Below are 13714 nucleotides of genomic sequence, written 5' to 3'. Positions count from 1 at the left end.
TGAGGTGGTTGCTGATATTTTAGGGTCAGTGTCCCTGCCCTCTGCCTTATTAGGAGCGGCTGATTCAGGCTAGGATGCTATTTAAAAACTGAATGTTGAGCTACATTCCACCCAACACTGTCAGCCATGGCCTATGCATGGAAGCGAGACTTGGGGAAACAGAGGCGAGGGGATAGATCAGAGAACAAAGAGCAGATTGTACTGTAATGTGAAAAAAGTGAGAGGGATAAACCTTTAACTGGGTGCCACAACAATAGCAGTTGCAAGGTGTGTCTGCTGCCTACATATACAGTAATAGTTACAGTGGTGTACTAGCTGTAATGCCTGTGTGAAAAGTTCTCATCCAGCGTAAGGAAGAAAACCTTTGTCCTCACTCTTGTCCAAACAATCATAACCAAACACTGACACAAAAACTACCTCTGATACTGCAGAGAGTGCCAGATAGCTCTACTTTCTACTTTCTTCTCTTTCCAAGTACTTCTGTTAAGGTGCAGCTGTGCGATGCATCTGGGATGATCCCCCTCACCTTAATGAGTGAGAAACCCTAACAGCCACACAGAGCCAAGTGATCACAAAGGTAATGTGAAATTACAACTGCTACACATCACTGGTGGTCTACATACAAACACTTGACTAAACAGGGGTCAAGCTAACACAAACGTATATTAAGCTAAAGGGATTTAAGAGGAAGAAGGTATCACTAAAGAAGACCTGATAAGATCCAATCCCCCTCTCATAGCTCGACATTCCTGGGGAGCTCTGGTTTATGTTAGGAGTTGAGGTGATACCTATCTTTACCCTAACATGTGCAGACACACTGGCAGGTGTCAGGGTGCAAGGTGGGAGGTCTGTTAAGCTCTTACACTGCCGGTATTTGGGGAGATTTGGATTGCTCCCAACCTGTCCATGTGCTTAAACATTAATTTAAATTATTCTTTGGGGAGAAAACACCATAAAAGACATAAAGTATATGCAGCGCAAAAAACTAAACGATTAGGGGCCATGGCCATCTTTCAAGTCAAGGGGCACGCATAAATTAGAAGCAGGGCTAAGAAGCAAATCTCTACTTTTATCATAAAATACGTAATGTAGATGGCACATACGTTATTGTCATTTAAGTTAATGGGTCCAACCAGCACTTAAAAAACAAAAACTTACAGTGGAAGAGAGTGAGGATTAGGATAGTGTAAGGGAATTTTACACTGTGTTAATTTGGCTTCATATTTTTTTCATTTAATCTAGAATGAATAACTACTTGTAGTTCCTGGCAAAATATGCCTCCACTGTCTCAAATATGAGTAGATAAAATGTCAAAAAAAATCATTAGTAGCGGCCCAATTTAAGAACATGCATTCACTCATTCCCCTTCATCAGTACAGAAAATGAAAAGCAACTTTGTTTGAAAAGTCTAAAAATACAAGAGAATAAGGTTATGGTGTCTGTGTGTCTTCAACCATCGTCACAGCCCTGAAGGTTTTCTTTGTGAATCTGTTTGTACCAAGTTAAGTGACTGAGTTAAACATACTGACAAGCACACCTGTCCCAAATTTGACACAGATTGTCATGACTGAATGCTTTCATTTTTTTGTCCTTTACTCACTTCTTAGCTCACTTCATTGTTCAGCATTGAGTCAGTGCCTGAATATGATCTCCACTGCCAAGCTCATCTTTCAGTAAACCCATATTTGATATTGAGTGTGTGTGGGTGGGTGAGTGTGTAACATGAGTGGTTGTGGGTATGTTGTTGCTGCTGTGCGCCTGAATGGGAGATATCAGGGTCTTGAACCCAACAGTGATGGTGTCTAGTGAAATACCCACATTCAATTCAATTCAATTCAATTTTGTTTACATGGCACCATATCACAACAACAGTTATTGCACAGCGCTTTTATTTTTATAAAGAGCAGGTCTGGACCATACTCTTTGATGTTATTTACAGAAATCCAACAATGAATCGTGATGCCACAGAACCTGTGGTGTGTGTGTGTGTGTGTGTGTGTGTGTGTCATTGTGACTGTTGTAACCTGCTTTGCCAGGTTGTACATACAGATTAGATAATGTACCTGGGCCCTGTCTGCAACAGCAACTTTCCCTGACAAACTGATTAAACAAGGCTTAGAGTTTACAGCCATGCTAAATGTGAGCAAAGGCGTGCCCCATGGTTCAGTTCTGGTGGCGCTCCTTTTTACTATTCATTTTAATAGTCCTACTTTTGATATCCCATACAAAAACCTCTGAGCTTTATCTTGGTATGTGTTGTCGCTTTCCTGGCAAGGGCACTTGGCAGGGAGATTTTCAATCTCAGCGAAGCTCTTTCCTGTTTAAATTGGAATACTGTTATATTATTATTATGTCTTAATGGTAAATGTATTTATTAAAGGGCTCCCCGTTAGGTGACGCCTAGATGACCTGCTAGTTTTCTGGTGGTCCAAAACAACAAAAACAATAGTTTAGCGACTTTGTGCAGCGTTATTTTTTGACCAACATAGCATGAAGAAGATTTTTGAGGCATGGTATACTGTGTTTTACATGTATGTGGTTTTAGTTGCAACTAGGAATTATGAATATGGTATACAGTACAAGGATTAATTGATCAGCTGCTGTCACCAAAAAACTAAAAGTGTATTAAACAACATTGTTAAAACCCCTCCACTGTGATAAAAATCATGCTGTTTTTTCCAGCTAATCATCACAGACGCATGACAATCACACACAGGGTCCTCATTACACTGCAGTCACACCCATGTGTTCACTGAGGGAAGCATGTGCAGTGACCCCAGCACCATCCACGATCCTCTCAAACCCTCCCCCATACAAATCCCATCCGCACACACAATCCCATCCTCCTTCACTCATCCCCCACTCTCAGGAGTCACATCCCTGCGTTTAGCTAGCTTCCAATACAGGCAGATTACATGTGAGAGACAGATAACAATACACCACACATGTAACCATTATCCAGACCAGCAACTTTAAATATCAAGAAAGCAATGCAATAAGAAAAGCAGCTACACCCAAAAGAGTTGGTCCATCTTCTCTTTACAATGACTCACAACCATGAAAAATGAACCAGCAAGTCCAGCAATGTGTAGCTTATCCTTATATCCTTGCACTTGTAGCTTTTAAATTCCAATGAAGTCAACTGTTACGCTTTTTTGCAGGCTGCATGATCCTCCTAGGTTGACAAAATTCCCCATCTCTTGTGTCAAAAACTAAAATCCATTTCACATATTCAAAAGCACACTGATATTTACCTAAAAACAAGGCTGCCTTTTCTTAGGTACTGAAAACAACTGGCAATGCTTGCATGTCTGAATGTTAACACACCAGTACACATTCAAGAAAAGGTCCTGGAGTCCCGTTAAGTTTGTTTGTTAAAAATGAGGACTTGAAAAAAAGAGACGTGTGAGAGAGAGAGAAAAAAGACTGGAAAGCAGTTCAGATGTTAACAAGACGGACATATAAGCTATGTTAGTAAAGGGCTTCAATGTGACTTCACATCGTTCAAACAATGTGCTTAAGGGGGCAGAAGCTTTTTCACACTTCCATTTAAAAGAGCGACTGAAACTTTTAACAGCTGATACAAAGTGTTTTTTTCAAACCCAACCCTTCCCCGGAATTTTACAGGCGTGGGCCTTTTGAAAGCTAATAAAGTTTGTGAAATGTTGAATCAAATATACCCTAAACATTTCCAATATTTGTGAAAGGATCATTACATTTGATCCCTCCTGATCTGTCTGCTCACATCCTTTGACATCTGTCCGTGAGAGCACAGCACGAGGCTGTTGCTCCATAGACAGTGGCTCTGCAGGATCAGAGTGGGGGCCAGGGGCTCTTTAGGCCTTCTGTTATCCTGAGGAAAGACTGTAACCTTTGACCTGGCTCAAAAACAGGAACCCACACCAACACACACACACACACATACACATACATACAGACATACATACATACATATACGCAAAGGAAAACATGTGCAATAATGCAGACGTTAATAGAGGCATGAGTGGACAAATGGATCTGAACATAGTTAATACACACACACACCCACAGACACACACACACACACACACACGCTGATACGCTGATACACACCAGGCAACAGAAGGCTGTGAAACAACTGTGTAAACTATGAATCAGCACACTGACTGCAGCCCGTCAAACAATGTCGGCTGTGACAATCAGTCTCATAAAACCGAGCTCCTTCAAAAAAAAATGCATGCTTTCACACCTGACTCCAGTATCTCCTTTCAGTTTAGCCGATGAGAAAATGGCAGCTGAGAATGAGGTGACCAAGCTGTGAATCATCATGTTTTTAACATCTCAACTCTCTCCCACTGTGGGCAGAGAAGGGAAAGGGGTGGGGAATGCACAATAAAGGGCAAAACGAGAGACAGAAACAGCTGCCAGGCCATGCAAAAACCCCTTTGGGATATTGTGGTTTACTGGCCACGGATGTGACATAACTTCCTGCTTAAACAATTTGTTTGGACATCAAAGCGCAGTTTAAATCAATTTAAGAAAAAAAGGCTTTATAACTTTCATCTCCAATTTTGACAGTATCTTTCAGGACAGAGAAGGGTACAAACACCATGCTTTCAGAAGACAATGGTAACCCCATTCTCACTTCACATGCATCTTTAACAACCCCTAAGGTCACCACCTGCCCCATTACTGATCAATAAGTGAACAGTCATTTCCAGGCATGGATGGGGTAATGATTGGCCCTCAGGTCCAAAGTATAAAGAAGACACAACCTCTACATCAGCCCTCCACTGTCCCTTTTTAATCTCCTCCTTCTCTTCCCCCCCTTTATCCATCTATTGATCCATCTATCTAGAAACATTGTCTGATTCACATAATTTGTCTGTATTTTTGTTGTTTTTTTCTTTCCTTTTCTCTCCATCCATCTTTTTACATTTGGGTGAAAAGCAGAGAAACACTCTGGACAGACATGGCACAGAGTCACAGGTCAGAGTCACAGACCACAGGTGTGACAATAAGTCGCACCAGATCAATCTACAGTTTCCAGGTGCGACCTGCATGTCTTGCCCTGGAGGAAACTAATCACGTTCAGTGTGTGTGTGTGTGTGTGTGTGTGTGTGTGTGTGTGTGTGTGTGTGTGTGTGTGTGTGTGTGTGTGTGTGTGTGCGTGTGTGTGTGTGTGTGTGTGTGTTAAGGCAAGACTTAGATGCAAAGACAGAGATACATAGAGGTTACAATTAATGAAGGAAACAGCGAGAGATTGAAGTGATGACAGTATTAATTGCTGCTTTGTCATTCTAGTCACATCAGCTCCTGCTTGGCTTCCTTTTTATATCAATAAGATAAAAAACATGATGTGGGGCCAATCTCAAACTACTCCTTTACAAATGTAGATATTATTTGGTTTTATTTTATATATGCTTGCACATGGAGAAACAGGCTACGTGGCTAATTCACTTAAACCATACAAATGATAAGAAGGATGACACATGCTAACATTGGTGGACCTCTTTAACCCACAACTGTTTGAGGAAATTAAAAAAGATAAGCAGGTAACAGTGATGACGCAAAGGGCATCTGCACAAATCATTTTTTTTAAAGTTAAAGCATTAGACCAATTAGACAATTTTTATACAAAGACTTTCCTGCATAAGCAATCAGCAAATCTTATTTAATAATTGCAGACAGAAAGCCTCCTCCTCCCTTGTCATTTCCTGTTCTGGTCAGCTTTTCACTGTTCTGTATTCTGTATCAGGTTACTTTAGATGATTGATTCAACTTGGCATTTACCAGAGTCAACACTAATTGTCACACACACATAAGTGTGGACACACACACACACACACACACACACACACAAACAAACACACGTGTGGACACACACACACACACATATTTAATCAAAGGGGTGGCCTTCAATGATTTATTCATCCCTGCATCTTCCGTCACCATCAAACCCTCGACCCCTCCCCCCACACATCATACCATATTTGTTGTCAACTGATACTACACCTACCACGCTTTAACCGCTGAATTGTTTTATCAAGTGACAATGAAAGCAAACCTAATAGCATGGTCAAACAGGAGTACTTAGTTAGAAGATGATAATAATGTGTACTTAAATGCTACAAAATGCCAGAAATCTTCTCAGGACTTTATCTGCCGTATATGTGTAAAGTGAAGATGAAGAATCAGCTCCTGCTTCTCCTGTAAAGGTATTGCACCTCCATCAGATCTAAATTGTGTGTTTCCTTTTTGAGTCGGTCTGCAGATTGTCCCTCTCCCTCTAGTGAGCACGTGGTCCGCAGAGTAATATTCCTGAAAGCTCTCAGCCAAGCAGCGCTGCTTCCCACCGAGCTTTTGTCCATGCAGCCCAGCGTGGAGGAATGGGAGAATGTTAAATAGACAGAGAGTAAGTGGGAGCTAGTAAAGAGCATTAATTGTGTGTGTGTGTGTGTGTGCGCGCGCCTGGTCAATGCTATATACCCTTTGCTCTTCTGATCTCTCACATAAATAAGCAGCGTGAGCGCCTACATTTACAAGGCTTTCACATGAATGGCCTCTAGAAGGTCTAGCAACAAGAGAAAGAGAGCAAGAGAAAAATCATGAATTGAATTAGGGAGGGAAAAGGGGGAAGGTTTATTCTCAACTCTCAAGCTGAGGCTGAAAAAGCAGCTTTTAGTTGGCTATTTTAATGCAAATGAACCACAGAAATTCTTTATTGTGTTTTGAATGTGTCAGGCAGTTATGCTGGGCCCCATTTACACACATATATATGTGTATTATACAACATAAATGGTACAGGAATGCACAGAGGGCATTGTGTTTGACTCATAGGGCAAACACAGTGTGGATTTTAAAGTTAAAGACTTAAGAACTTTAGTTTTTTTGCATTTGGGGAAATATGCTACTTTTCTTTTTTGATGGGAGTTAGATTAGACGATAGGCCTAGATTACATTCTCATACCTGAATAGTAAATTTAAAGCTAAAGCCAGAAGACAATAAGCTTAGCTGAAGGTAACAAAAGCCACCTGCCAGCACCTCTAAAGCGTTCAATGTGCACAATTATGTACAGCATTCTTCTGTAAGCCAGGCTAACTGTTAATTTGATGTTTAGCGCACAGACATGAGAGCAATATCAAGCTCCTTATCTAACTCTCAGGCTCCTCAAGAAAACAAATAAGCAGACATGTATCATCCAAAATGTGAAACTATCACTTTAAAACAAATACCTGCTGTGTCTCAAACCCGCACACTGCTGAGTTTCTGAACTTTTGCGTTTGTCTTCTCTTGCAATCTCTGTAACCTTTTTGGAGGTCTTCCAAAAATCACTTCCACGCGCCACTCTTGTTTTTTAAGAAGTGTTGATCAAGCCTCCAGTTCAGTAAGAGGATTTGTTCAGCTTCAGAAATCTCTGTTTGAGATCCTTACACAGGCAGTGACTGTGACAAGACTACAGACTACTGTACATGTCTGGGATTATATTGGCTACCTGTATATTGGCCCCCCTGGACTGAATCACCTCAGAAAAGCACCAACGCAGGTCCATGGTAAACACGAACCTCACTGCAACCTGAGACTTTGTACTTTACCTCTAATAGCAATGCAGCACAGCCAACAGCAGGTCTACTGACATCAGCAGCCTGACAGTAAGTCACACTGTAATAATGTTATCAATGTGGGGATTTGCTGCGCCCCAAAACTAACTTTTTTTTGGGGGGGGGGCGGGACGGACACTGTTACAAAGTATTCATTTGCCAATAAAAGTTCAGAAAGACGATCACTGCTATGATTATAAAATAAAACAAAAGGAAGGCCAACAACTGGGTCAGTAGAGAGTAAGCACAATAGCACAATAGATGTCTTTCAAGGCCAGATCCATCACAGATGATGTGCACCAAAGCAGAACTGCCTTCCCCCACCTTTGTCAAAGCACTCTCAAACAGAAAAGACATTTACATTAAATCAAGCAGGTCTCTATGCATTTCAGCATACGTCTTAGGTACAAAATGGTTTACAGGCCTTTGGCTGTGAGCTAAACATTTATACATGCAGATCGCTTCATGCATTATCATTGTGTCAAGGGTTTTGTTTTAAGGATATTTATGTATGACATTAAAAGTTTGCAGTATGTAGAGTCAGCTGAATCCTGAATCCTGAACATCAACATTGCAGCGTGTTTCTTTTTTTTCTTTCTTTTTTAATTAGTCATGCTGCATGATGCTATGGTACGGCAATGAGTGGTATGAGCAGTGAGCTGATTTTTGGAAGATTAGATTGGCAGTTGTGGGATAACAACCGAGGATAAGGGGGCTTCCTGTCTTCACCAAGCAGTGAACTATTAGCGGAAGCACAGCTCATTTCAGTATAAATAGCAGAAGCACACATAACTCAGACTGAAATACCCTCTCATCTCATCTTCTGTCTGGCAGCAGCAGCAGCAGGAGAAGCCTACTCAGTTCAGCCTAGGGCCTTCAGGACCACAGCAACAACCAAGAGAGATGATATAAAGTTTACAGAAATCCGGGGAGCCAGAGTGAGGCTCTTATGTACGGCGTACTTCCTCCCAACATGTGAACAGAATCTCAGTACAGCAGACCACTCAATATGAGATCATTGTGTCACATGGGGTTGACCTTTGCTACCATACTGAAAAGGAGCTGTAGGGTTTGGGGTAGATATGAGTCTGAACTGAAGGGAAACTGTAAAACTGAACAAAAACGCATTCATTCCATTGACCTTCCAGCTGTGTCTGAAGCTGAATGTCTGTGCCCCAACACTGTATGGTCCTTCCTTTGAAGAAATACACACAACTCCTCTGATGCTTTAGGGCAGGGGCTAGATAATAAACACAAATTAATATTAATCAGAAAAAAAAAAAAAATAAACATCAAAAGGCCCATAACTCATCTTCTTTAAAATCCTTTACTTTCAAATTATTGAGGTCAAGTGCAGAGGGTTGTTACTGTAAGGACTCTCCCATGGCTCTTGGTGAACAAGCTCTATTTGTGATCATTTTTATGCAATCTGGCACCTTATTTACATTCAAAGTACAAAAACAATCCCAGTGTGAATTCATTTATTTTAGATTGTGAATTGGAAAATGGTTGGCGGGCAACCCAGCAAAAGTATCACTGCTTTAGGGAAACAAATTCCAAGTCCCAGTGCAACTCCAAAACCAGAGATGGTGATACTCTAAAAAGGTGACAGTATGACTAAGCTGATTTCTAGTAGCACTTTAACGTTATGGGTTGTGTCACACCGCCATGAGTAAGCACAGAACTATAGCATCAAAGCAGTAATATCATTTTCACCATTGACTCCGGTGGCACAACACACAATGAGGACAACACAGTGTGGCCACTGGCGACAGTAACCCAAACCTTCATGATATAAAGAGAAAATGAGTCAATAGCATCTAATTACAATACGTTTGAGGCAAACTGTTTCACGACAGTATATTAGAAGAGCAGAGACGATGATGGGAGCAGCTTGGAAACTAAGCTCCTAGAGAGGGCAATATCAAAAACTAATGTACTATTCAGGAAAGATAATGTCTCTGTTGCTGTGTGAATAATATATTTATCTGACTGAGAGTGCAATTAAATCAAGTCAAAATGTTTTGAACTCCTACAGTCCACACTGCTGATGAAATCCCCATGTTATCGGGGATGTAACAGTGAGGACTCTGAGGTCATGATTTTTGTACTTTTCTCTGGGAATTTGTGGGTTTAGGAACCAGCAAATTTGCATAATATTGTATGACAATGTGAAACAACAACAACAACAACAACAACGTCTTACTCTAACCACTTAAAAATGCATTGGATTACCTAAAAAAGATGAAACCAGGGCTACTTTCATTAGCTCATGAAAAGGTGTTTTTTGGAGATACATGGTTTTCACTCAACAAAGATCTTCATGTTGGGAAATTGAATAATAATAATAATCTCAGAATTTCTAAAATTGTGGCTACAGCCCTGCAAGTCATGTACAGATTTGGTATAGGATGAAATCATCATGAAGTCATTTTTTTAAAACAGTGGGTGTGATGCTACAGCATACTAGCAACCACATTATTCATCCAACTCTTTTCCAGTTGGTGCATCACATCAGCACATCAATTAGTTTATTGATTGTCTCCTCCTAGCACTAACTCCACTGGTGCAGCATGGACATTTTCTCAGTCTTCCCTCTGTAGCACTTTGAAATGGCCCACAGCAGAGCACGATACAATACTTTTAGCTCAGAGTCAGTTTTTTGAACAAGTTCCAGGAATGCTTCTGTACAGTAAGCAGGTTTCAGAAGTGACATCACTCCACTTTCCAACTGTCTGTGTGTGTGTGAATGCTGATGTCATTCCCCTGGTCTTACCAGGCGACAGGGTGACTCCAGTCTGAGTAAACTGAGGAGCCAACGGTTATATATGGAACTTCAAAACAGGGACATGTAGCATATAACTCCCCTTATTCAAAAAGTGTTTGAAGTTTTTTTTTTTAAATGGTGTATATTGCCTCAGTGTTGCATTTGTTATATTCACAGGTGCAAAGTAATGACAAAGTTTGAGCTACCTCTATTTCCTCTTCTTTTTTTTTTAATTTCATACTTCCACCCAGCATTATTTCATAGGGAATACTGTACTTTTTACCCATACTCCCGTGCTTCATTTTATGAAATATGATGCATTGTCATGTAGATTAAAAGCAACTAAAACTATAACAAAATAAAAGTAGTATTTTAGTATTTAACTGTATTTGAGGCACTTAATGGTTAAAGTGGATGGCTGTTTATGTAAATGAGGATGTTTGTTTGAGTATATAGGTACACATGTGTAATTAATATGTATATTTATTTATTAGATTTATCTAGGGCTAGACTTTCAATTTCTCTAAACTGATGTAAATCCTGCTTTTGTTCAGTTGTTTTAACTGTGAGCATGAATTCAATAAACACAATCAACAAAAACTCAATCAGCATACTATATATACTATACAGTTTAACACTGACAGGGGCTGTTTTAAAACAAATACTTCTGATACTTTGAGTACTTTTTGTTCATTTTGTATCAGTTCTTCAAGCTATAGTCTGTAATTTCTGTCTTGAATTCTAATTAATAACAACAAAACTTTCGCCGCATCCACATGATACAAGCCTTCCATGATTGCTCCCCACCTCCACCCCTCCTCCACAAAGTTGCTAGTAACCAAGGAAGACACGGAGGAAGTATATGTATAGCTTTGTATCAACTCATTTGGCAATGGCTTGAATGCAACGGACAACCATTAATATCAAAAAGTTACGCACTGAAGCTTTAAAGTGGCCATGTAACTTTTAGTTTGTGTTGATTCTAGCGGAAGATTTGGACAAAAGCGGTAGTGTTTTTTTAAATGTAAGTAATTTAATGTTGGCTACTGGCGCACAACAACATTGGACACTGTGAAGTTATTTTATGAAAGAAATAGGGTCAATTCGGGAACGTTTTTGAATCATTTACAATAATTGTCTTCATCTGATTCGGGTTTCACTTTTCATCTTTCACTTTCTCTTTTAGCTTGTAGTTCCTTGTTTAATTTCTTCTTTCTGTGATGTTCCGTCCCAAGAATCAGCCATAATTTACTCAGATAACTTCTAAAATAAAATCAGAATATAATATGGCCTATAAAGAAATCTGCTAACTTTAGCTGGATAACTTAACAAAGGCTTTTCCAACCTGCCGAAAATCATTTTGTGACTTTGCGGGAAAAATCGGACCAGGGCAAAGGCATTAATACAAAACTTTATAAAAGTAGCGTTCTTTTCACTGTAAGTCTTGTTTCCTGTAACACGTCATTTACGATCATCAGATGAAAAATTACAGTTTCACAATCATTAAAAAGTTACATGTAGTCACTTTAAGTAAGACTTCAAATTTGTAACTTTTAATGTATTTTTACATTGTAGTACTGCTACTGTCACTCACGTTTGGAATGTGAATACTTCTTCCACCATTGGTTTCATTTATATATCACATTACTGTGCATTGCAGTGCAAGTTGGAAACATGTAGGAATGTTTAGCTATACCTATTCTAACTGAATTTGTAGTGGACAATACAGTACAGAGCTGTCTTTAAAATCCTATGGATATATTTACAAAACTGTTCCCTCTGGCGCCTCATCAGATGAAATATTAATTGCACAGCTTCAGGAGAGATATATTAAGATTGTCTCTTATTAACCGTCATGCACTGAACATTTCCAAAGATTTACAGTATATGTGAATATTTATAGGTATATACTTTATGCATAATGACAAGAAGATGGAAACAGGGCTTAAGGGTTCAGTCACACTAAAAGACACAGCAAAACAGCTGTTGCCAAACACATCACAGAATAAACACAAGAGAAGCAAACACACATCTCATCCATGAACACATACACACGACACACTATAGGACACATTTTCTACTTCTCTTGTGTGTGCCAAGTCAGCATCTAACCTGAACTGCTCAGGAAAAATCACCCTTTTTTTCTTCAGAAATCACAGCCTGCCAGCTGATTCAGCACAAGCTTACTCTCATCCACTCTCCACTTACTGTAAATCACCGTCTATTAACGCCGAGCTCAGGCTGTTCTTGCTGTACATGCTGCACATAAACATGCTGAAACTCCTGCATCCAGTTCAGAGTCATGATGATTATGTGTAACAATGATTTAGCAAATCTGAGGACTGGTGCAGCACAGAAATGCTGACTGTAGCAGCCACACAACTCAAATTTCAGCTTTGAACTGCCCTAAAGATTTAAATTCATGGTATAGTAACATTTTGCATGAAGAGCAGGTGCAGAGAATATACCACACATACACACTGAGTATGTGAGGTGCAACAAAAAGTCAATAAGGACACACAGGGCACATGCTTAGTGCTGCATTCACCCACTCACCAGCTCTGAGGCTCTGGGGTTAACTGCTGGTGAAGTGCTAGAGAAAAACCAAAAAAGGTGCCATGGTCTCCCAACTTGTGAAGTGTGTGAGTAGTGTCCAGGTTAAAGCCCCACACTTTGCCTAAATGGAACAACAGAGCGCAGATAAGGGTAGTCCAACGATGAGAGGAACAAGATGAGAGGGAGACAGTGTTCCCATGTCCCGCCAGGGCTGCCATGGCAGGGTGCAGGTCCTCTTTGCAGCAGAGCCAGTTCAGTTCAGGAATAGTACAGGGGAGAACCCTTTTATGGCTCCCAGATAGATAAAAGAGGGCAAATCCTTTGCCGTCTCGTCTCCTCTGTTGATCCCTCCCTTGTTTCTAATCCTCTTTCTCTTCGTGCTGCCTCTCAACTTCGTTTGCTGCTGTCAGTCTGAAGAGCAGGCTGTGAAAATGTGGCCGCCACTCGTGTGTGTGCGTCTGTGAGTTTCTCTCAATGCATGTGCGCCTCCCCCTCCTCTATGCTCAGATGGAGACAGAGGACAAGTGCCTTGAATAGCCCGCTCACTCCTCCCCCTCCCCTCTCTCTTTCAGTCCCTCCCTGCCTCCCCTCTCTCAGCTGACATCAACACTCAAGGGACTGCTGCCAAAATACCAGGCAAGGTTGTCAGGATACTTGGAGGCTATTGAATGGAGAGAGAGAGAGAGAGAGAGAGAGAAAGAGAGAGAGAAAGAGAGAGAAAGAGAGGCTGAAAAGAGAGCAGACTGTTTTATCTGTTTGAGTTCACACGTCCCAAAGTGTCTCTTTCTGTGGCCACACTATGCTGCAGGT

General features: G+C 40.6%; 1 protein-coding gene across 4 annotated transcripts in view; it reads right to left on the bottom strand.

Annotated features, from left to right (window-relative positions):
- Positions 1–13420, bottom strand: part of itga7 (integrin, alpha 7) — a 33746-nt gene extending 20326 nt beyond the window's left edge. For 2 of the 4 annotated variants that reach the window (XM_034868913.1, XM_034868911.1), the window contains exon 1: positions 12905–13420. In XM_034868913.1, the coding sequence (XP_034724804.1) occupies positions 12905–13122 (218 nt within the window). In that variant the 5' untranslated portion in view covers positions 13123–13420. The remainder of the gene's footprint in view (positions 1–12904) is intronic. The other 2 variants (XM_034868912.1, XM_034868914.1) reach the window with 1 other exon arrangement.
- Positions 13421–13714: the final 294 nt, after the last annotated feature.

The sequence above is a fragment of the Etheostoma cragini genome, chromosome 4, assembly GCF_013103735.1.
Source record: "Etheostoma cragini isolate CJK2018 chromosome 4, CSU_Ecrag_1.0, whole genome shotgun sequence".
Classification (NCBI taxonomy): Eukaryota; Metazoa; Chordata; class Actinopteri; order Perciformes; family Percidae; genus Etheostoma; species Etheostoma cragini.
The sequence above is the reverse complement of the archived record's forward strand: the minus strand, read 5'-3'. Positions and strand labels throughout refer to the sequence as shown.